The sequence below is a fragment of the Phocoena sinus genome, chromosome 5 (genome assembly GCF_008692025.1).
Source record: "Phocoena sinus isolate mPhoSin1 chromosome 5, mPhoSin1.pri, whole genome shotgun sequence".
NCBI lineage: Eukaryota > Metazoa > Chordata > Mammalia > Artiodactyla > Phocoenidae > Phocoena > Phocoena sinus.
Window position 1 is genome coordinate 90,690,892 of NC_045767.1, and position 22,114 is coordinate 90,713,005.

Below are 22,114 nucleotides of genomic sequence, written 5' to 3' on the forward strand. Positions count from 1 at the left end.
GAGGTGAGAGCAGTTTCAGCTGACAGTCTGTATGAATATCAGGATCTCAGTCCCACAATTCCAAGGAATTAAATTCTGCTGCCAACAATAATAAACTTGGAAATGGATTTTCTTCTACAGCCTACAGATGAGAACTCAGCTTAGCTGACATCTTGATTGATTGTTAGCTATTATAAAGAAAATGGAAAAAAAAAGGGAATAAACACAGAAGTGAGAAAAATGAAGCAACTATTAGCATCCTATAAAAAGGAACTCTACCTCCAAAAGTAGCTCCTTTCAGCTGAAATCTACCTTCATGTAGCATCTTTAAGCCTGGTTCTGCCTCTTCGAACCACAGAAAACAAATATCCCTTATATTCAACTTGAGTCTTCTCATCTTCAGGAGAAACATTCCCTGTTCCTCTTATGACATGTTTTCAAATAATTTCACAATCCTCATTTCTCTCAGGTAAACTCCTAAAGCAACATCAAATTTCAGGCAAATGCTAAATTATATCACTGCTACCCTGTACAGTTTTCCATACTCAAGGAAAGAACCTTGCATGTGCCCCTACTATGTTTTCATCTGTATTTGGTCAAGATTCCCTTAATAATCCATTCTAGAATTTTACCCAGGATAGAAATCAAACTTAACCATGAGTCCTTCAAATATTTAGATGCTGTGTTATGAGATATTTATTGAAAGCATTATCAAACAGCAATAGGTCAGTTTTATGCTATAATGAAATCAGTTTATATGCATTGAATGTACAAAATCTAGCATTGGTTCAGGGTGCTCAAGCCATAAACAATTAATGTTCACCATATATTTATGTCCACTTTAGGAAAGTTAAGAAAATATGGTTATTTTAAATGATCATAGAGATTTAGAGTTACTATTCCCTTATATTTAAGGCATATTATATATTATGATGTTTACTCTTGGTTATGTATATAAACTCTAATTAAAACACTTCTTATGAAGACAATATAATGATGATCCACTTTACAAAAATATAATGATGATTCACTTTACAAGGTTTTAAAAGACAATCTGTGACAAAAAAGTGGAGGGAATTATACACAGTCAATTCTTATTATTCATGGTAGTTATGTTCTGTAAAGTCACTGGGAACACTGAACTAATGAATACTGAACCACTGCTCCAAGGGGAAATACAGGGCTAGGTGCCTGAAGTCTCTGGCCACCGCATTTGCATTAACCAGTCAATACATAAGCTTGTTTTATGTGTGTTTTTATTTAAATACAATCTTATTTAATATATTATACTTGATTTATTAACATTGAACTCACAGCCAACAGCACTATAACTCATGCTGAAAAGGCTTATCTAATAATACACGTATATTCTACAAAAGGCATATCACAGCCTTCTCACATTTAGGAACACTAGATAGCACTTAGGCATTATACTTGGGTGCCATTTGAAATCACCAACAAAAGGCACAAAAATGTGGAAAATGTGGCACTAAGTATACCATGGAAAGGACACTTGTTTACAGTATGAGAGCTGAAACAAGAAGGCAGAGAGCATCACCTCAGCGGAAAACATGCACTCAGAACAACTCAAAATTTTCACCGTTCTGTGCATTTCTATGAAAGACTGAGAAAGCACTATAATTTGGGGGTATAAATATGTTTTATAAAGTAGGTGAATTTTCAAAGATGGAATTCAGGACTAATGAAAACTAACTGTATAAGAAGTCTCTGTTTGGACTTCCCTGGTGGCACAGTGGTTAAGAATCTGCCTGCCAACGCAGGGGACACGGGTTCGAGCCCTGGTCCAGGAAGATCCCACATGCCACGGAGCAACTAAGCCTGTGCACCACAACTACTGAGCCTGTGCTCTAGAGTCCATCAGCCACAACTACTGAGCCCATGTGCCACAACTACTGAAGCCCGCGCGCCTAGAGCCCGTGTTCCGCAACAAGATAAGCCACCGCAATGAGAAGCCCGCACACCGCAACACAGTAGCCCTGCTCGCCGCAACTAGAGAGAACCCACGTGCAGCAACGAAGACCCAATGAAGCCAAAAAAAATAAAAAAAGAAGGCTCTGTTTATAAGGTTTACAACAACCTGTCAATTTTATTCCGGTAATGAAACTATGCTTGTATGAAATGTTGCATGTTATGCTCTAGAAAGTAATCCATTAACCTTTATTAATAGTCTTATACTAAATATCCAACATCAGACATTTATAATAACCGGAGTTTTTTTAAGAGTTATGTAGAACTTTGGAAAATTAGGCTTATTATATATGTAGAGTTTGCAGACTTACCTGCAGCTTCTAGTAAAGCTTCCAGTCTAGCTTGTGTTTCTGGATCTACTGTCCTGAGGTCTGCACCATCAGCAGTACCTGACAAGAGTAACTTGGAAGCCGTTTCCAGCATTGGATTTTCCAAATCATCCTGATCCAAAATGAAAGACTCCACCTAGAAAACAAATACCAAAAAAAGAAGAAAGGGAGGAATGAAAGGAGAAAAGGAAAGTGGGAAGAGAAATAAACAGAAGAAAAAGGAAGAGAAGAGAAAAATATTTTAACATCAAAATCAATGATAAATACAATGCAATCCTGAATAATTTCAATGGGATAGATAAGCCCACAGTTTAAAGGAGAAAATTACATTTGTAGAATAATTTAAGAATATATTATTCATATCATATGTAGTCTATTTTCTTTTCTTACTGAAATCATATGTATTCTTTTCTATTCTAATTTCATGGGGGAAGGGTAGTGTATGGGAGAGGTTATGAGGTTAATACTTAGACATGAAACCTTTGGCTTTGGTAGAGGACCTAAATTAGCTGTTCTTAAATCTTTTGTTCTCAGGACACCTTTATACACCTATAAAGTAGTGCTGCTCCCAAGGACTTCATATAAGGGTTATATTTATTAATATTTACTGTATTTGAAATCAAACTACAATACCAAAAAATCAAAACATTAATATCACTACTGGTTTCATTACAAAAGTTTTTAAGTACTGGAACGCTGTCAAGCCCAGGCAAATAAAATTTCCAAAATTCTAGTTTGTGCTTGAAAGCTTAATTTTATCTTTGGTGACAAATACTGTTGATTGTTTCCCTTAAAGGCTCACTTCAATCATTTCTGAGAACATTTGCCAAATGCCCAAGTTTGATAGGCATAGTGTGTCTGTCTTTTATATTTTTCCAGCAAAAAAAGACATTTCATTAAAAAAAAAGATGGACTCTTCACCTCACATCTCAAAAAAGCCCAAGTGCTTTTCCCTCAAACACCACCATACTTTCATATGCATAAGTGCTTTAGGTGTTCCTCCCATTTTGTCACACAATAACATTAAAAGGACATGTATTCAAAAGTGGAAATTTCAAAAAATTACTATTTATTGCTCTATCAAGATTATTCTTCAGGTGAAACTGGCTTTTCATTTTATTTTTTTAACTGTGAGTATATATGGCAGTGATAACTACAATGATACTAGCACAATTTTGTGCCATGGCCTTAAGAGGCCAGCAGTTTTACCTACCATTGCTTTTGTATCATCAGTGCAAATATCAACCCAGTAAAAAGGCAAGTAACATATTAGTATTGTGATGAAAACATTTTTGACCTCTTGAACATCCTGAAATGATTTCTGGGAACTTGAGAGGGCTGCAGACCATACACTGAGAACCACTGATACAGTAACACATACCAGATTCAATTAAAAGAAATGTAAAGAATTAGGAAATAGCAACTCTTAAGACATGGGGAAAAGCTTTGTTTTGACATCCCTTGTCATAGTGCTACTTACAAATAGGTATAAAGATATAATTCTTTACAGTTTGCTGATAAAAAGTTGATAATTATTATATAAAATATCACTAACATGATCAGGTGAAATTTATTTCACAAGTCTAAAGTACTTCTAACACTGTAATAACTAAAATAGATATAAAAGTTATTAATAACCTAGAATACAATTACCCTCATGCCTAGTATCTAGCTGTCAGAAATAAGATTTAAAAACTTCAGAAATAAATTCTTAACCAACATAACATCAGAACTCTATTGTTCCATCTTTAAAAGTCACCTGTCTAGCAACCAGGCATAAATCTTATATCAATACATATTTAATACTGAATGTTAAATTTAGGGGGAAATAATATGCTTCTTTCTAAATTTCCATTAAGCTAATGCAGTTTAATATGAAATAACATTTCAGATTTCTAATATTTCAAATATAAACAGACACCGAATACTCTGAAAATAATCTCCGTAAATATTTGAAAATTTTCAAGAATTTTGCTATATATTAACCTTAAAAATCTATATGATAGGAGGGAGTTAAGAAAAAAACAATAATGTTTTTTAAACTTTATTTTTAAAGGCAGTAGTGAAAGCCTAAGTGTTATACATTAGGAAGGGGACTTTTCAGCATGGTTTGGTCATAGACACATGTGATTCAATATTATAGCGTGGTAAAAACTATGTCCTCCTATCTTTAACCATGGTCCATACGATGAGTCTTTCTAGAGAAAAAGTTGCATCCCAATGAAATTTTCTCTGTTAAAATATCTACAATTTTTCAATCCAATGGGTGAAGACAAAAAAAAAAAAGAGGAAATAATCATGGAAAAATGAACACAGGTTAAAATGAACAGGTGAAAAATTAAATAATGTTTCAGATTAAGGTTTTAGAAAACAAAAGATTCAAAGAGCAGTACAAAGTGCCAAACCAAAAGTACAGATCAAAGGTACTAAGACTGTTTGAAGGAGACAATGCATGCAGAAAGAATATGAAAGGATTTTGACCAAAATAACTAATTGGTATAAGAAAAAAGGAGAAGAAGGAATGTAGCACTGGTAGACAAGCATAAAATTTCTATATGCTAGAATACAGGGTTTACTATAGGAAAAGTCAGAAAGCTACAAGTTAGATCACAGAAGGTATTAAATTTCAATCAAAAGTGATTTGCTGACACAAGGTCCCCTTATGCCACATTGTATCTTAACTAAGTTTGGTGAAAATTTACTAAGAAAAATGCATCTCAATCTTTTCATGAGGGATACTAAGTGCAGAAGAAATATGTTTTCTTATTGATTTAAAACGTCTCCATAAAAGTTCTTTTCTTTTGGCCGCACAGCACAACTTGTGGGATCTTAGATCCCTGATCAGAGATCCAACCCGTGCCCTCAGCAGTGAAAGCCCGCAGTCCTAACCACTGGACCGCCAGGGAATTCCCATCCATAAAAGTTTTCATATTGATTTTTAAAGCCCACTATTCTTGATATGTGAAAAACTTGATAACTTAAAAATCAGTAGATTCAAGTGACTATGAAATACTATATATAGATTTTTAAAAAGATATTAGGATGAAAGAAAAGGATAGGAATGGATGTCTATTATATTCTCTCCCCCCCCCCCCCCGTTTAAGATTAATGAAGAATAAACTAATTTCAAGGATACTGTTAGGATCTAAAGACCTAGGTACCATTTCTGCTTCATCTGCTACCTGTGAGACCTAAGCAAGTCTCTCAGCCATCTCTAGATGCTTATTCTGCGTAATTTTTTCATGAATTTTTCACATGACTTATTATATATATTTACTGTCTTTCTAAACTCCATGGAAATAGGCACTGATATATATACAGCAACTAGAACTATGCTCATCACATTGTCAGGACTCAAATAACTCTTGAATAAATAAAAGATGATTTGGGGACCCTTCCCTTTCAGATTCTAAAATGTTGCAGTGTATTTGGAGAAGGGAGAGGTAGTTACAAAAAATAAATTTAAAGGTATATTTTATAGATATAGAAAAATCAAATATTAGGTAGCAGGTAGGGAAAAATGCTATCTTCATTGATTTATTAAACTTTTATTACAAACAGTCTTTGTACAAGAGATACTGATGCTTACTACTATGAGATGTGTAAAATTAAGCCTACTACCTAGGAGCTTGTTTCTTTAATGTGAGAGTAAAATTATACAATAACAATAATACAAGGTAGAAAGTACGTAAGATGAAGAAAGGAGAAAAAAAAAGAGCCATAGGAGTTCTGAAGAGGTAGCAGAAGAGGACTTCCTCATTTAACACCAATTCCTCTTTTCCCACCTGGAAAAGTTCTTGTGCTACATTACAGAACAAGTAGAGAGACTGATATAAGGAGATGCAGTCTTATAAAAATACAAAAATAAGTAATCCTTTATTCAAATGTCAACTAAGTTATGGGCATATACCTCTTTAACATGTCCTTAGTTGAGGAAATTCAGATTGAAAACTAAAATGCATTTTCCCATTGAAACCTAACTCATTTTTATCATATTATTTCTATAGAAAAAAATTCATTTTGAATAATGGCCAAGTTCCGGAACATTAAAAATGGTCTGAATAAGAAATTCACATAAATATTCTGAAACATTTTCCTTAAATGAAATGTATAAATAACTTTCCTGAAGAGGGGAGAGACAGAAGGAAAGGGATGTCCTTATTAAGTTTATTCATCCTTAAGGTAAATAATGTCAAAGTTATCAATATTCAAAGCATGACAATTTAAGTTATATCTAAACTATTTTGGATGTGCTGTTTTGACTAGCTGGATATTTTATGAAATGATGTTTGTGCATCAAATTCTGGTCTAATATACAAAGAACCACCAAAATGCAAGAGTCTTAGAAATCACCACGTTCAATTCATTGTTACAGATGAAAAAACAAAGCACAGGATCTGTATATAAATAGCAAGTTTCTAAATATCTAACACCAAGAGATCAGTTATCCAATTAACAAGTTCAATATTCTTTCCACCAGAAAAAGAGGCTGTTGTTTGACTCTGCTCTAGAAAAGCTGACTTTAAATTGTATATTTAAAGGATAAAGCTGTTAATACCTGAACCCAATGTTTAATTACTAAAAGTGAGACAACTAAACATTATATGCCCCTGATTTATGCAACATAAAATACACAGTACCTCCTATGAAGTACTCTTGCCTCCCTGAAATAACTTCCAGTTTATAAAAATTATTAAGGCAAACATCAGGAAAAATTTAAATCAGGGCTCCTCAATCTTGGCACCATTGACATTTTGAGCCAGATAATTCTTCGTTGTTGGGAGCTGTCCTATATATACACTTCAGGATGTTCAGCAGCATCCCTGGCCTCTACCCACTAGATGCCAGTAGCAATCCTATCACAGGTTGTGATACTAAAAATACCTTCAGACATTGCCAAATGTCCCCCTGGAGGAAAAAAAAAGACAAAACCCTGGGGGTGGGAAACTGGGAACCACTGAGTTAAACAGAAGCACACAGACTAAACTAAAATCTAGAACATGTTTTAAAAGAGAGAGAAAGACAGAGACAGTAAAAGGGAAGAACTGTTCTAAATTAAAGAAATTCCAGAGACATAACCATCAAAATAATATAGACCTTATTTGAAATTTTCAAGGAAAATGAAGAAATCTGAATATGAACTGTGCATTAAATAGTATAAAGGAATTACTCTGGTTAGGTAAGAAAATGCCCTTATTTTTTAGAGATGCATATTGTAGTATACAGAAATATTGTCAGGAATTTAAAACAAAGTGGTGTGGCGAATTCTTGATACTGGTGATCTGAAAAAGAGATTTATAGAGGCTTTATTTTACTAGTCTCTATACTTTTGTGCACATTAAATCCTTTTAGTTTTTAAAGATTAAAGGTGATGTTTTACTGCAGAGGTTGCTTTTGTTTAAAAAAATTATTTAATGGTAATACTATTCAATTAACAAAGTATTTTTTAACCAGTTTGCAGGGCAGAAATAGAGACACAGATGTAGAGAACAAACGTATGGACACCAAGGGGGGAAAGTAGGGATGGGGTGGTGGTGGGATAATTGGGAGCTTGGGATTGACATGTATACACTAATATGTATAAAGCAGATAACTAATAAGAACCTGCTGTATATAAAAAAAAATAAAATTCAAAAAAAGTTTTTTTTTTTTGCGGTACGCGGGCCTTTCACTGTTGTGGCCTCTCCCATTGCGGAGCACAGGCGCCGGACACGCAGGCTCAGCGGCCATGGCTCAGGGTCCTAGCCGCTCTGCGGCATGTGGGATCTTCCTGGACTGGGGCACAAACCCGTGTTCCCTGCATCGGCAGGTGGACTCTCAACCACTGAGCCACCAGGGAAGCCCCCCCAAAAAAGTATTTTTTACTTTCTCCCCAAAATAAACTTGACACAAATGCTTAACAATAAAAAGCAAGGTCTTTTAACAATGGTCAGAGCTGAATGAATTTGTTTATGCTATTAATGGCATTCCCAATCCTTGTATACTCAAAACACAAAGTCACATGAAAATGTGGAAATGTAGCGTCATTTGGACCAACTGTGAAAATTAGCATAACATTTCAAATTAACTCCTCTTCAGAACAAATGTATTATCACTGCTATATAAGAGAAGAGCAGTCCATTTGGTAGTATAATAAACTGGTATTTGCTCCAAAGAATAAGGATACAGTATATTCTGATTAACTAGACATCATATATACAAACTCTATTCAATTTAACAAATGTTCACTGCCAATTACATACTACGTGCAAAGCAGTAGGACAGCCACAGGAGAATGGTAATCCAAAATGATTTTTTTAATAATCAATGCCTTCCACAAATATAAATATAGAAAGGCAACTCTATGTACAAATAGCTAACTATATCAAACAAAATTGGAAAACAGTACAAAATAGATACTAATACAGTGATTGTACAGAGGAAGGAAAAGACAATTCTGAATGCAAATAGTAAAAAGAATAATGCTTGAGTAAGATGGGGTCTTTCAGTATCATGCTGAGAAGTTCAGAATTTATATGGTAGCTTACTGAAGGGTTTAAGCATTAAAATAAATACTCAGCGTTCTAGAAAGATAGAGGCCACATGAAAGATGGTTTTGGATAGACAGGACAACAGAGACAAAGAAACCAATTAGGAATTATCAATCATTTGATCAATATATCAAATGAAAGATTATGCAAGGCGGGGATAGGAAAAAGGGTCAGTCTTCCAGAGTAAACATACTTTAAAAAACGAGAATGCTAGCAACTACAGAATTTGGATTTCTTGACCTTTAACACTCCCCATCCTCCCATCTCATCACTATCCACCAATTTATTACTGCTTTTGTTGTTCTGGAAACCACCCTCCATTTATCATTGAATGTCAAGCTGGTAATCTGAACTTCAAGATGATAATAATATTAAAAGGCTGTATATAGAAAGGTAAATATTAAAAAAGAGATTAATTTGAATCTATGATAATTTTATAACACTGATTGAATAAATTCTTAATAGTTTACACTATGTCTCTCAAACAAGCCCAGAAAAATATGGTATGTGTTCTTCCAAGTTCTTTGAATACAAACACATATTTATTATAAGAAACAGTCATCATCACAGTCATCATAATTATTTTCTTCTGTACATCATAGTTATTTTCTTCTGTACATGGTCCTAAAATCTAATAAAAATTTCTTTGCTCTGTATTTTTTATAGTCTTTTTTTGTGGGGGTGGGTATAGTTGTTTTACAATGTTGTATTAGTTTCTACTGCACAGCAAAGTGAAGTAGAGTTCCCTGTGTTATACAGCAGGTTCTCATTAGTTATCTATTTTATACATATTAGTGTATATATGTGAATCCCAGTCTCCCAATCCACCCCACTCTATAGTCTTAAATAGGGTAAAATTCAGCTAAAATACTGCAACTCTTAATAGAGTAAATTATTCCAAAATTAATACATTTGGGGTATAATTTTTCTGTACTACTGGAGTCCCTGAACACTGATCTATGTATACATTAATATAAAATAAGGAAATAAAATAAAAGCCCACTTAAAGTCCTTGTAAAAAGAGTATCAATTAATAGTCTGACATTATGGTATTGGTATCCTGCGATTAAAGCAAATAAAACTAAAGTGAACCTGACTAAAATAAATTTAGCTTTCAGAAGTCTATTCATTAAGAAAACACTGATTTATACCTATATTCTTTCATTCATACTCATCTATCCATCTAATAAATTTTAGTTAAGATCTAGGAATGTGCTAAGCATCAGTGATATACTGCAAAACACAGCAGTGTTCTCACAGAGCTAATACAAGACATGACGTCTTTTCTTACGCTTCAAAGTACATACCTGCCTGCAACAACTCAGTATTAAATCATCAATATGAAATTTTTGACATTAATTATAAACTTTATAAAGTGAACAAATTATTAATGTTTAAAATAAGCAAAAACTGTATGGAATTCTCAAATCTAGAGTTTTTAAGTAGATTTTTTGCTAACAGAATTAGTTATAGATTATTTCAAGGGTTTCCTTAAGTTCGATATCAATAATACAATGTAATGTAATTATAAATTTAGCCTACTTCTGCTATTTATCATTATTCATCAATTATCATAAAAAGAGCCTCAAAATAAAACAATTTCCTGTAGGATGGCATTAAAATGCACATGCAGATATACACACACATACAGATTACACACCTACACACAGAGTCATGACCTGGTAAAATTTGAGAATTCCAAGGATATAAAGTCTAGAAAGATTCCAGGGGGGTGTTGTTAATAAGAGAATTAAAACTCAGATTGATATTAGACTTTCCAAATACAAAACTAGATGCTAGAAGACAATTTGCAACAAAAAGAAATGAAGCACAATTATTTCTAAAAAGTCTAAACTGTAGAACAAGGTAATTTTTTAGAGATGTAAGCACTCTGAAAATTTAAAAGCCACAAACAGTTCTGAATTTAGAGAATGTATGCCTTAATAACAAAAATGAATCCAAGAAAAGGACAGCCTTGGAATCATAAGATTAAGGAGTTAGAAAAGAAATTAGTAGAATATAATCTTTCATTAACATTTCAGGTAGTTGTTAATAAATAATTCCTTAAAGTTAAAAAAGTAAAAGCATATTAAAACAAATATATTACTAAAATTTCAAATTATTTAAAAAACAGTAAAGTCAAGTTTGAATGAAATAATGTCAAAAGCCTATGTTAAGGGAAAGGGAGCAACTAGTTACAAACAGCGTTTAATGCAATCCAATGCCTGCTGAAGAACAGGAAGAAAACATATTTTTCAAACTGGGAGGGAAATAGAATTTTAAAAACTCCAATTCAGTTAAAGACAAGGGGGTGGGGTGTGGGATAATAAGAAAATACATCTTCGCCATAATCTTCAATGTTAGGAAAAAGAACAAAGACCAAAAGACCAAGTTAATATAAAAGTGAATGGGAAAATTCCTCTTATTTTAAAACTGACACGTAGATTAGGATTTAAAAAAAAAAAAAGGAAAAAACTCAACTATACGCTATTACGAGAGAGATCTAAATTTTTTTGTCATAAAAGTTGAAAACAGAGGTGTGAAAAAGCAATCCCAGTCAAAGGTGTCATTATTAATATCAGTCAAAGAAGAATTTAAGGCAAAAAGCATAGAAAAAAACATTTCATAATGATAATAGATACAATACACCAGGAGTGTGTGATAGCTCAACTTCTATGTACCCTAACAATATAACAGAAACATATAAAGTAAAAATACTGGGAATGTAAGCAACTTGAAAATTCACACAACTTAGTGGGAAACTTTCCACACATCTTTCTCAGAAAATGACGAAATCAAGTAGATTATGCAAAGATATGGACAATTCAGAAATAGAATTAATGAACTACACTTATATTTCATAGTAAAATAGACCTGATCATATCTTAAGCAAAGGAAAATCTCAACATATTTTTTAATACATTTTTTTAATTAATTACATTCTTGGTCCATTAAGCTAAAAGAAACTAAATATTATCAATAAAAGAATAACACTGTACTTAAAAATTTAAAAAGAAAAGAAAAAAGCCTACTCATGAACTCTCAGAATACGGAGGAAAAGAAAATTAAAATTGTGAGCATATTATTTCCAATGGAATTTGGTCATAGCAATCCTTAAAGAAAAATTTAGAGCATAAATGTATTCAGAAGAGCACAAGAAAGGTTTAAAATACATAAAAAGCTTCAAAAATAAAATACAAATCAAAATATATCAATATAATTTATAGTGATAAATATAGAAATGAAGTAATTCAGAGAGCTACAAAAGTAATTAATAAACCCAAAAATTGCTTCTTGGGTAAGTCTAACAAGAAAGAAACAAGCCTTTGACAAGTCTGATTACAGAAAATCAGAGAAAGAAAAAAATATAAGGAGAAAACTGAGCACAACTATACATCAATAAATGTGAAAGTCTAAACAAAATGGATGGTTTTCTAAGAAAAGAAATCATCAAAATTACCTCAAGGAAAGGCAGAAATGTAATAGAATATATCCATAGAAGAAATCTTAAGGGTAGTCCTTTCAGAAGGAACAGAACATTATTATCTTATTTACGAAGTCCAGAAATCAGATGGTGAAACTCCCTAGCTCATAAGCATAAATAACCCCATTAGCAAACCTAAACAGAAAAAAAAAACTAAACAAAACAAAAACTTAAATAAAACACCATTAGAAAATTCAGCAGTTGTGTAAAAAGTATAGCACACACGTATATGAAAGGGGATCAAGAAGACATTAAGAAATACAATTAATGTGTGATCTTCCCCTACCTGGAATGCTTTTCCCAATGCTTTCATCATTCTTCAGGTCTTAGTTTATATTTTACCTTCTCAGATGATAATATCAAAGGAGGTACTCTCCTCATCTCTCTACCATACCATTCTCTTTATTTCCTCCACAGTACTACCACAGTCTAAAATTATCTTGTCCTTGGGTACTTGCTTATTATCTCTCTTCTCCATATAAAAAGGAGAGGAACCATTCAGACTTAGTGCTATCACCATGTTTGTGGCAAAGTTCCTGGCACAATGCAATATCCGATATTGCAAGTATCCAAATACTTGCTGAATGAATACTAAAAATGAGAATCACCATTACCAATATTAGGTCAATGTATTAATGTAATTCACTACATTAAAATGTTAGAGGTGAAAAGAATAATGTGTCATCTCAACAAAAACACATGATAAAACATGATATCTATTACCATGGAAATACCTGGTAAGCCAAGAAGGACACTTTTGTTCTTGACAATGTATTCTATCAGAAATCTAAGGCATATATAAATGTAGAAGTTTAAATATTAGAAGCATTCCATTTAAATCAGAAAAGATGCCCAAATCAGAACTAGTAGGGAAAAGATCTGGAAACCTAACCAATGCAATAAGACCAGAAAACAAAACACAACAAACAAAAAAACAAAATAGTGAAGTAAATACTGAAAAAAGGAAACAACAAAATGCCATCATTTGCAGAAAACATAATAATCCTTCTAGAAATTTCAAGAGAATCAATTGAAAATTAAGTAAATGGTAAGATCAACGTACAAAAATCAACAGATTTCCTATATAGTAGCAATAACCAATTGAAAAATAAAGTGCAAAATGGAAGAAAAGATGAATTCACAATAACAACAAAAACTACAAAATACCCAGGAGTAAACCTAACAAGAAAAATGTAAGACCTACATGAAAAAAAACGATAAAACTTTACTAAAGGACATAAAAGAACACCTGAAGAAATGGAGAGGCATACCATGTTCCTGGATGGGAAGATTCAATAGTGTAAAGATGTCAATTCTCCCCAAATTAATCTGTAAATTCAATGCACTTCCAATCAAAATCCCAAAGGGATTTTTAATGGAACTTGACATGTTGATTCTAAAGTTCATCTGGAAGAGAAAATACACAGAAATTGCCAAAATTTTTTTGAAAAAGACAATGGGGAGGGGTGCCCTACCAGATGTCAAATATAAAATGACAATCATCAAAACAATGGAGTATTAAATCCAGAACAAATATATTTTGGACTTTTAAAATATGATAGAGATTGTATATCAAGTCAGTGGAAAAAAAGACATATCGTTCAATAAATTATTTTGGGAGAATGGTTACAAAACTGAAAAAATTAGTTAGGTCCCAACCACAGAATATATATTCTAAGAATTCCAGATGAATTAAAATCTACTAGAAACATAAATAAAACTAAAGAAGTAGTGGAAGAAAATATAAGAGACTAAATTACTATAAGAAGCCTTTTCTGGAAAGACACAAAACCTAGAAGCTAGGAAGGAAAAGACTGATAGACTTTGACAGTATAAAAATGAAAAATCCAAAGATTCCATAAAGTAAGACAATTGACAGGTTAGGAGAAAATGTTATAAAATATGATGAGTATATTATAAACAGAATTATAAAGAAATCCTAAAATTTCAGTAAGAAAAAGGCAAATCCCGCAATGGGCAAAATGATATGAGTAGGCAATTTACACAAAACATAACAAATGACCAATAAATATGCTCAACTTCACTGGGAATCAGGTAAATACAAATTAAAATGTGGTATTATTCTTTATCCATTGACAGATAATGCCTATTTTGGAGAATAATTTGGCAGAATCTATAATAGACATTTTAAAATGCAGTTTTCCTTCTAAGAATTTAGTGTACAGAAATACTTGTACATGTAAGCAAAAAAATATGTACAAGGATGTTCATTAAAGTATTGATTATAACAGAAAAAAATCTAAGTAATCCATATGCCCATCAACAGAATAAGTTAAATAAATTATACTATGAAATAATAAATAACCATCTAAAGAATAAAGTAGGTCTACATATAAAAGCCTACACCACGACTACCTAAGGTACGTATCCTGTTCATTCTGTCCCTTCACTTTTCATCTCTTTACACTTCATTATTTATCTTTATGAAACTTAACAATATAGTGACATTTTCCCCCCAACTTGTTTATTATCTTCTTCTTACTTGAATATAAATTCACTTAGGCAAGGACCATATTTTGTTCCTTGCTCTGTCCTTTGCAACTAGAACAGAGTCGTAAACATAAAAATATTTCCGGAATAAATACATGGATACTGATGTAGAAAGATATCAACATTACATCAGGTGAAAAACGCCTCAGTAAAGCAGGCGTGGTATGCGTCTGCTTAAGTTGATTTTAAAAACAAAATGTATGTGTACAAGAACACAAACAAAACATTTCAAGATATATAAACCCAAGCGATTAACAGTGTAATCAAAGAGTGAAATCAATGAGAGAATTTTACAGTTTTACTTGTCTGTACCCTTCTATATTGCTTACCTTTAAAAACAACAACAATAAAAAAGACCACGTAGTTTCCTATTATGTAATCTTCGCAAATAATTTAAAAACAACCTTTAGATCTTCAAAGAAAAATATCAAGAATAACTTATTTCCATATTTCTAACAAAAATTCCAAAAGAACTACCATAATAATTTGTATTATTTTGAGGTATATAGGATTAACTTGCTGGTATATGTAATTCAGTCTGAAACGCACATGCAACCCAATTATTTTTAAATGAATGAAAAAAGTCTTGGCATCAAAGTCAGTCATTGTAAGATTCAGTTAAAGCAACTGCTTGGTTTCCCAAGAGAAGAAAAATCAGGAGAATATTATATTCTTTCCCTTCATTTTTTTCCCTTCTGTACCCAATTAAATTTTTTTGAAAGTCAGGTTTATTGAAGTATAATTTCGAATATATTCACCGATGTTTAGTTGTATAAATCTGTGAATTTTGACAACTAGTTACGTAATTGCCACCATAAACAAGATAGACAATATTTCTTATATTCAAAAATTTCTCTTGTTCCTTTATAGGCAATCTCTTACCATTACCCTCTGCCCCTAGCGATCATGTTTTCTGTTACTTTCATTTTCTCTTTTACAGAATGAAATGGAATCATCCAGAGTTTTGGGTGCAGCTTCTTTCACAAATGCACAATGGCTTTAAGATTCATCTACCCTACAGCATGCGTTAGCAGTTCATTCCTTTTTATTGCTGAATAAAAGTTTTTTTAAACTTACCTGACTAGGATCTCTAGCACTATGTTGAGTAGGAATGATGAGAATGGGCAACTCTGCCTTGTTCTCAACCTTGGGGGAAAAGCATTCATTCTAACCGTTAAGTATGACATTAGTTCCAGGTTTTTCATAAATACCCTTTATGAAGTTAAAAAAATCCTCAGCAAACACAAGAATTCTCTGAAAATTTTGCTGAAAATTTTTGCTGAAAATTTTTTCAACAATGCATGTTGAATTTTGCCAAATTCTTTCTGTATATATAGTGAGATTTTAAAATAATTTTTCTTGAGTATATAAATGTAGTGAATTACACTGATTGATTAGCGAATGTTAAATCAACTTTGCATTCCTAGAATATACACCATTTGTTCATGATGTATAACCTTGTTTATATATTGCTAGATTCTGTTTGCTAATATTTTGTTAGGATTTTACATCTAGGTTCATTGCATATTGGTCTATAATTTTCTTTTCTTATAATATCTTTGCTTGAGTTTTGGTATTAGGGTAATAATGCAGGTCTTATGAGTTGGGAAGTGACTCCTCATCATCTATTTTCTGGAAAAGTTTCTGCAGAATTTGAACTATGTCTTCCTTTAATGTTTCATATAATTCACAGATGAAGCCATTCAGGTGTGGAGTTTTCTTTGCTGGAGGGTTTTTAATTAGAAATACTATTTCTCTGTTAGATATAATATTATTCTGGTTATTTATCTTGAGTGAAATTTGATATTTTGTGTTTTTCACAGAATTGTTCATTTCATCTAAGTTAAATTAGCTGGCAAATAATTCATAATACTCCCTTATTAACCTTTTAATGTATATGGATGGGATAGCTTGTCTTTTCTCTCTCTCTTTCTCTCAATCACTTTTAATGATTCTTTCAGAGAACCTACTTCCAACTTTCAGTTTTATTTTCTTGTTTTTATTTTCAATTTCATTAATTTCTACTATTATGTTTATTTATTTTTGTTAATTTATATTCTACTGTTATGTTTATTATTGCTTGCATTCTGCCTACTTTGGTTTAATTTGCTCTTCTTTTTCCAGTTTCTTTTCTTTAAATTTATTTTAAATTAATTATTTATTTACTTCTGGTTGCATTGGGTCTTCATTGCTGCATGTGTACTTTCTCTAGCTGCGTCGAGTGGGGGCTGTTCTTTGCTGTGGTGTGTGGGCTTCCCATTGTGATGGCTTCTCTTGTTTCAGAGTATGGGCTCTAAAAGCGCGTGGGTTTCAGTAGTTATGGCATACGGGCTCAGCAGTTGTGGCTCACGGGCTTAGCTGCTCCATGGCATGTGGGATCTTCCCAGACCAGGGCTCGAACCCATGTCCCCTGCATTGGCAGGTGGATTCTTAACCACTGCACCACCAGGGAAGTCCTTCAATTTCTTAATGAAGAGCTTGAGGTCACTGACTTTACTCTTTTTTAATATAAGCATTTAATGTTATAAATTTCCCTCTAAGCATTGCTTTAGCTGCATACCACAAATTCTGATTTATTTCATTCAATTCAAAATATTTTCTAATTTTCCATGTGGCTTCCTCTTTGACCTATGTATTATTTTTAAGGTATGTTATTTAATTTCTAGATATTTGGGGGTTTTCCAGAGATCTTTCCATTTTTTATTTTTAGTTTAATTCCATTAGTCAGAGAACACAGAAACTTTTAATCAAAGTCAAAATAAGTTTGAAGTTTTATAGGAATTTTAAATAAAGTTAATGGAATGATAATTGACAGAAAGTCATACTGTACCAAAGCTGTATGCTTAAAAATGATAAAATTTTACTATTCAATAAGCATCAAATATGAGAAGGTTAAAAGTCAATTAAAAAGAAAGATTTCTAGTATCAATATTTCTTTTATATTTAACAACAACAAGAAAAAGAATGCTCCATTCTAAGAATCCTAAATTTTTGAAGGTGGAAAGGATCTTAAACATCACCTGATCAATGATAACCTACTCTCATGGTTATACATTGAACACTTACACCTTTTTCTAACTCTGAAGTTTTACATTTTAATATCTAGCCTCTATAATTCTATCATTTTGCTATTATCTATTAAATCTGTATTTAACTGCATTCTAGGATCCTAAACCTTTCCTCTTTCGTTCAGTCTATCTGTTCCCTTCTGGATCATTTCTTTCCCGACCAATTCACAAATAAATGTGCCCACCATCTCAAGTATTTTCTAATCACGTCCTCTGAGCTTCTCTTCCTTGACTAACTCATTTAAATACTAATATGTCCCCTTTGTTTCATCTTGAGTCTTTTTGTTTGTTTAAGTTACGTTTAAGTTAGGTAAGTTAACAAGGTAACGTCATCTATAAACACGTTTTTTTTTTTTTTTGCGGTTCGCGGGCCTCTCACTGCCGTGGCCTCTCCCGCCGCGGAGCACAGGCTCCAGACGCGCAGACTCAGCGGCCATGGCTCACGGGCCCAGCCGCTCCACAGCATGTGGGATCTTCCCGGACCGGGTTCCTGGACCGGGGCACGAACCCGTGTCCCCTGCATCGGCAGGCGGACTCTCAACCATTGTGCCACCAGGGAAGCCCTACAAACACGTTTTATAACTGATAATTTCAAATATCAGTTTCCACTGATCTGGATGTGCTACAGGCACCTCAATTAAACATATCTTAAATTGACATCTTTCTGTATTCCCCATCTCCAAGAAAAGAAAGCTCTTCTTCCTCCTGTATTTTTTCTCAGAGGAACGTACAGAGCCTTGCCTTTACTATCTTCACTGTCTCACTGCCTCCACTGCTCAGAGATAATACTCTACAATGGACAGCAACAGAGGAGGGGACAGACTATCATCCAAATAAATGACTGAACCCTATCTAAATTATATATGTTTTAGGTTTTATATATATAATTTAAATAATATATATATAAAACCTAAAACTTAATCAAGCACAAATAATTAAAAGTCAGATTTCTAAGTATTCCAATTCCTTTTAAAATGTAAATCAGATTTATGACTTTTTTGTTAAAAACTGGCCAATGGCTCCCATTTCACTTAAAGCAATGCCAAAGTCTTTACAATGTCCCAAGGTAGGAAAAATTATTATATTTCAGTGACTTATGTAACCAAAGCTCTAAGAACACAAATAGGTACTCAATAAAATAATTGCTAAATGAATAATTTCCAATATTTGGGTAAGATCTAAAAAAGAGAATATTCTTGGCATATCAAACAATGGTGAGCAGCAGCAACATTAGGACACTAGATACTTGCTCACTTAAATTCATAAGTATTTCTGTACCATATTTGATAAATTTCAGTAATAACTGGAACAGATCACTGCTACCTATTATAATACTTTCCTTTATCCATTAATTTTACTTTATTTGAGTCGAGGTAGTATTTAAAAGGAGGTACATTTTTTATGCCATGTAATAAGAATAAAGCCACTACTTCTGCTCCCTTGTGATTTTCACTAAATTTTAAAATCCTGAAACTAGAAAAAATGGTAACACTTTCATAGGTGAGGCTTTAGAACATCTGTATTATCAATCTCAATGAACTTACAAAAAGATACCTTTTAATTTTAAAATTAATTGTATTTTGCATAGAAATGAGTCCTAAAAATCTGAATTTATATATAGAAGCCAAATAGACTATACAACCAAATAAAGGGTAAAGCAATGCTTACCCTCCTCCACCCACACCAAAAAATGCTTCAAAAAACGGTCAATCACCTTGTCATGCTTCCTTGTTTGGGAAAGACACATTAGTCCAAAACAGTGCAAGACTAAGATATAAATATATACAAAATTCACATGATAATTTTTTAAGGCAAAGAAATATAACAAGGTTAAAACTTTATTCCCAGTCTTCAATTCTAAATGCTGGATGGATGTTATTATAAAGAAACCTTTCAAAGAGCACATTTTAAGCTACTCAGTAAATGATTTCACTGTAGCAATCAAGAATAGATAGCTACATAGAGGAAAAATGAAAACCCCAACTGTCTTAAGCTATAAGAATAGGTGTTTGTGGCTTTAGATTCAGTCATTATAGACAGCTGTGAAAGTACTTTATCTCACTAATCTTAAACTGAAAGAAAGATGTATTTTGGCAAGCTGTGCTAATGACCCAAAACATTGTGTTAAAGACATGTATGTCAAGGTATATGTGAAGAATAATGAATAAAATTATTTCATAAAATGTTAGTGTGGACAAGAATCAATATTTTTCAAAATTACTTCATAAAGTAAGTAGACATTTAAGTAGATCCTCTATATCCTGAAGTTTATACTTATGTAGCTGTTTCAAGTAACTAAATTCCTTGCTTAGCACCGACCTCAAGAACCATTTCAAAGGACTGAAACGTACTAAGAGCTCTCCCTAACTAAGTTTGTGAGGATTTTTTGGCATGACCTGATAAAAGGTTCACAAAATTACTCAAATGGCCTCTGGAAATTATACTGCTCTTTTCAAGCTGTAATTAAGTAACTCTTACTCTGGAATAATTTTACTAGACATACATAAAATCACAATCATGAAAATACATGCCTAGGAAAAAAACCTCAAACTTTGTCCTATCTTGGTTTCCTCAGTGAAATTTTACTTTTTAAGTTCACTGATTTTGTTGTCTGCTGGCAGACAAGAAGTAGCAGGCATGCAGTTTGCGTCACATAGTGTTTCCGCAAAAGTTTTGTTTCCATCCTCGGAATAGGACTATTTTGCAGTGAGTTAACACAAATATGAAATTTAAGTATCTTAAATTACAAAGATTAAAAATTAATTATCGTTTACATTATTAAAAGAATCTTCACGGCCAATTCAACTCACTAGATTTTCTTAGCTAATTAATTTGGATGTGAGTCTTAATAATGAGATCCGTAACTCCTGGTTGATAGGATCTATGTCTTTACTAATCTATTTCTACCATAGCACTTCACACATCAAATGTCACAGACATAGCATATTTTATTTACTACATTTAAAATGTTTGAAAGAAACTAATACATTCAATTTTCAGAAAAAGCTTTGTAAGCGTTCTCTAACTAAAATGTTCTATTTCTCTGCTGGTTATCAAGAACTCAGGATGCATTCTGAATAGCACTCTTTTAGCCTCCAACTCCCCAACAAACACTCTAAACTGAGCAGCTCTGAAATAGTTGTTAGCTCTTCTGTTGCTAATATATCCTACCCACAGTAAGAAGGGTTCTTGTGGTAGAAGATGGAAAAGCAGTTATTATGCAAATACCACTGGTCTTATATTCTTATAGTCATATAGTAAATACCGTTTACATTATGGAAATCAAGGTTTATGCAATGTTTATGGCATAGACAATTGTGCTATAACACAATAAATGCATCCTGATGAACCTCACATTCTGCAAAATAGCACATTAAAAATAATATGACTTAGGAAAAAAATAGGACTAGGGACATTCCACTCAAAACTTAAGCAACTCTAATCAGAACACCACAAATAAAGAAATATGTCTTAACTTTTAAAAGAAAAGAGAACCCTGTTACAGCACTTTCAAGAAAGAACATTTAGCCAAACTAAGCCAAGACAAAGAAATTCAGGTGAATGAGAATCACATTAAATATATTATTTACTCTTTGACTTGGGGTATTCAAGTGTGTTAGTATACTTTACATTCAGCTTCTATTATCCAGTGGTACAAAACCTAAAAATATTGGAAAAACCATGTATGAACCAAAGTACCCTCAGCCTTATATTACTGCCATCATTCACCTTAGATATCCATATGTATGATCTAGATCAACACATTTTTGAAATTACCCCAGGAAAACAAATATAGACTAGAATTGTCCCAAGCAAACTGAAACATGGTCACTGCATCTATTTAATAATTGTACGTGAGCATTCATTTGCTTTAAATAAACATTCAATGGAGCAGAACAGTTTTACTAAAATATCACTGACTTTGATCCATTACATAATCATGATAATAAAGTAATATAAATTATTATTTAATTAGCAATAAAATATTTAAGTCTATACACCGAACTTAAATTACCCAAACACATCATTTACTTTAGTTTCTCTTTGCAAATGAAAATCCCATTTGTTGCACTGCAAATGTACACCCAACAAATTAACTGAATAGTTATGGGCACTATGTTCCATTTGATAAAACGTTAGATTATTTAAGAATATGTCTATTTGACACTCAAAAGCTCAAGACTTCCTAAGAAATGTGTCTAAGTTGTCTATAAGATATGCTGG

The 22,114-nt window shown here is 32.5% G+C and overlaps 1 protein-coding gene across 12 annotated transcripts in view; it reads right to left on the reverse strand.

The window, feature by feature from the left end:
• The window catches only part of ANKRD17 (ankyrin repeat domain 17), a 161,837-nt gene that overhangs the window by 86,792 nt on the left and 52,931 nt on the right, over positions 1–22,114 (reverse strand). For all 12 annotated transcript variants that reach the window (XM_032632415.1, XM_032632409.1, XM_032632407.1 and 9 more), the window contains exon 2: positions 2,280–2,433. In XM_032632415.1, the coding sequence (XP_032488306.1) occupies positions 2,280–2,433 (154 nt within the window). The remainder of the gene's footprint in view (positions 1–2,279; positions 2,434–22,114) is intronic.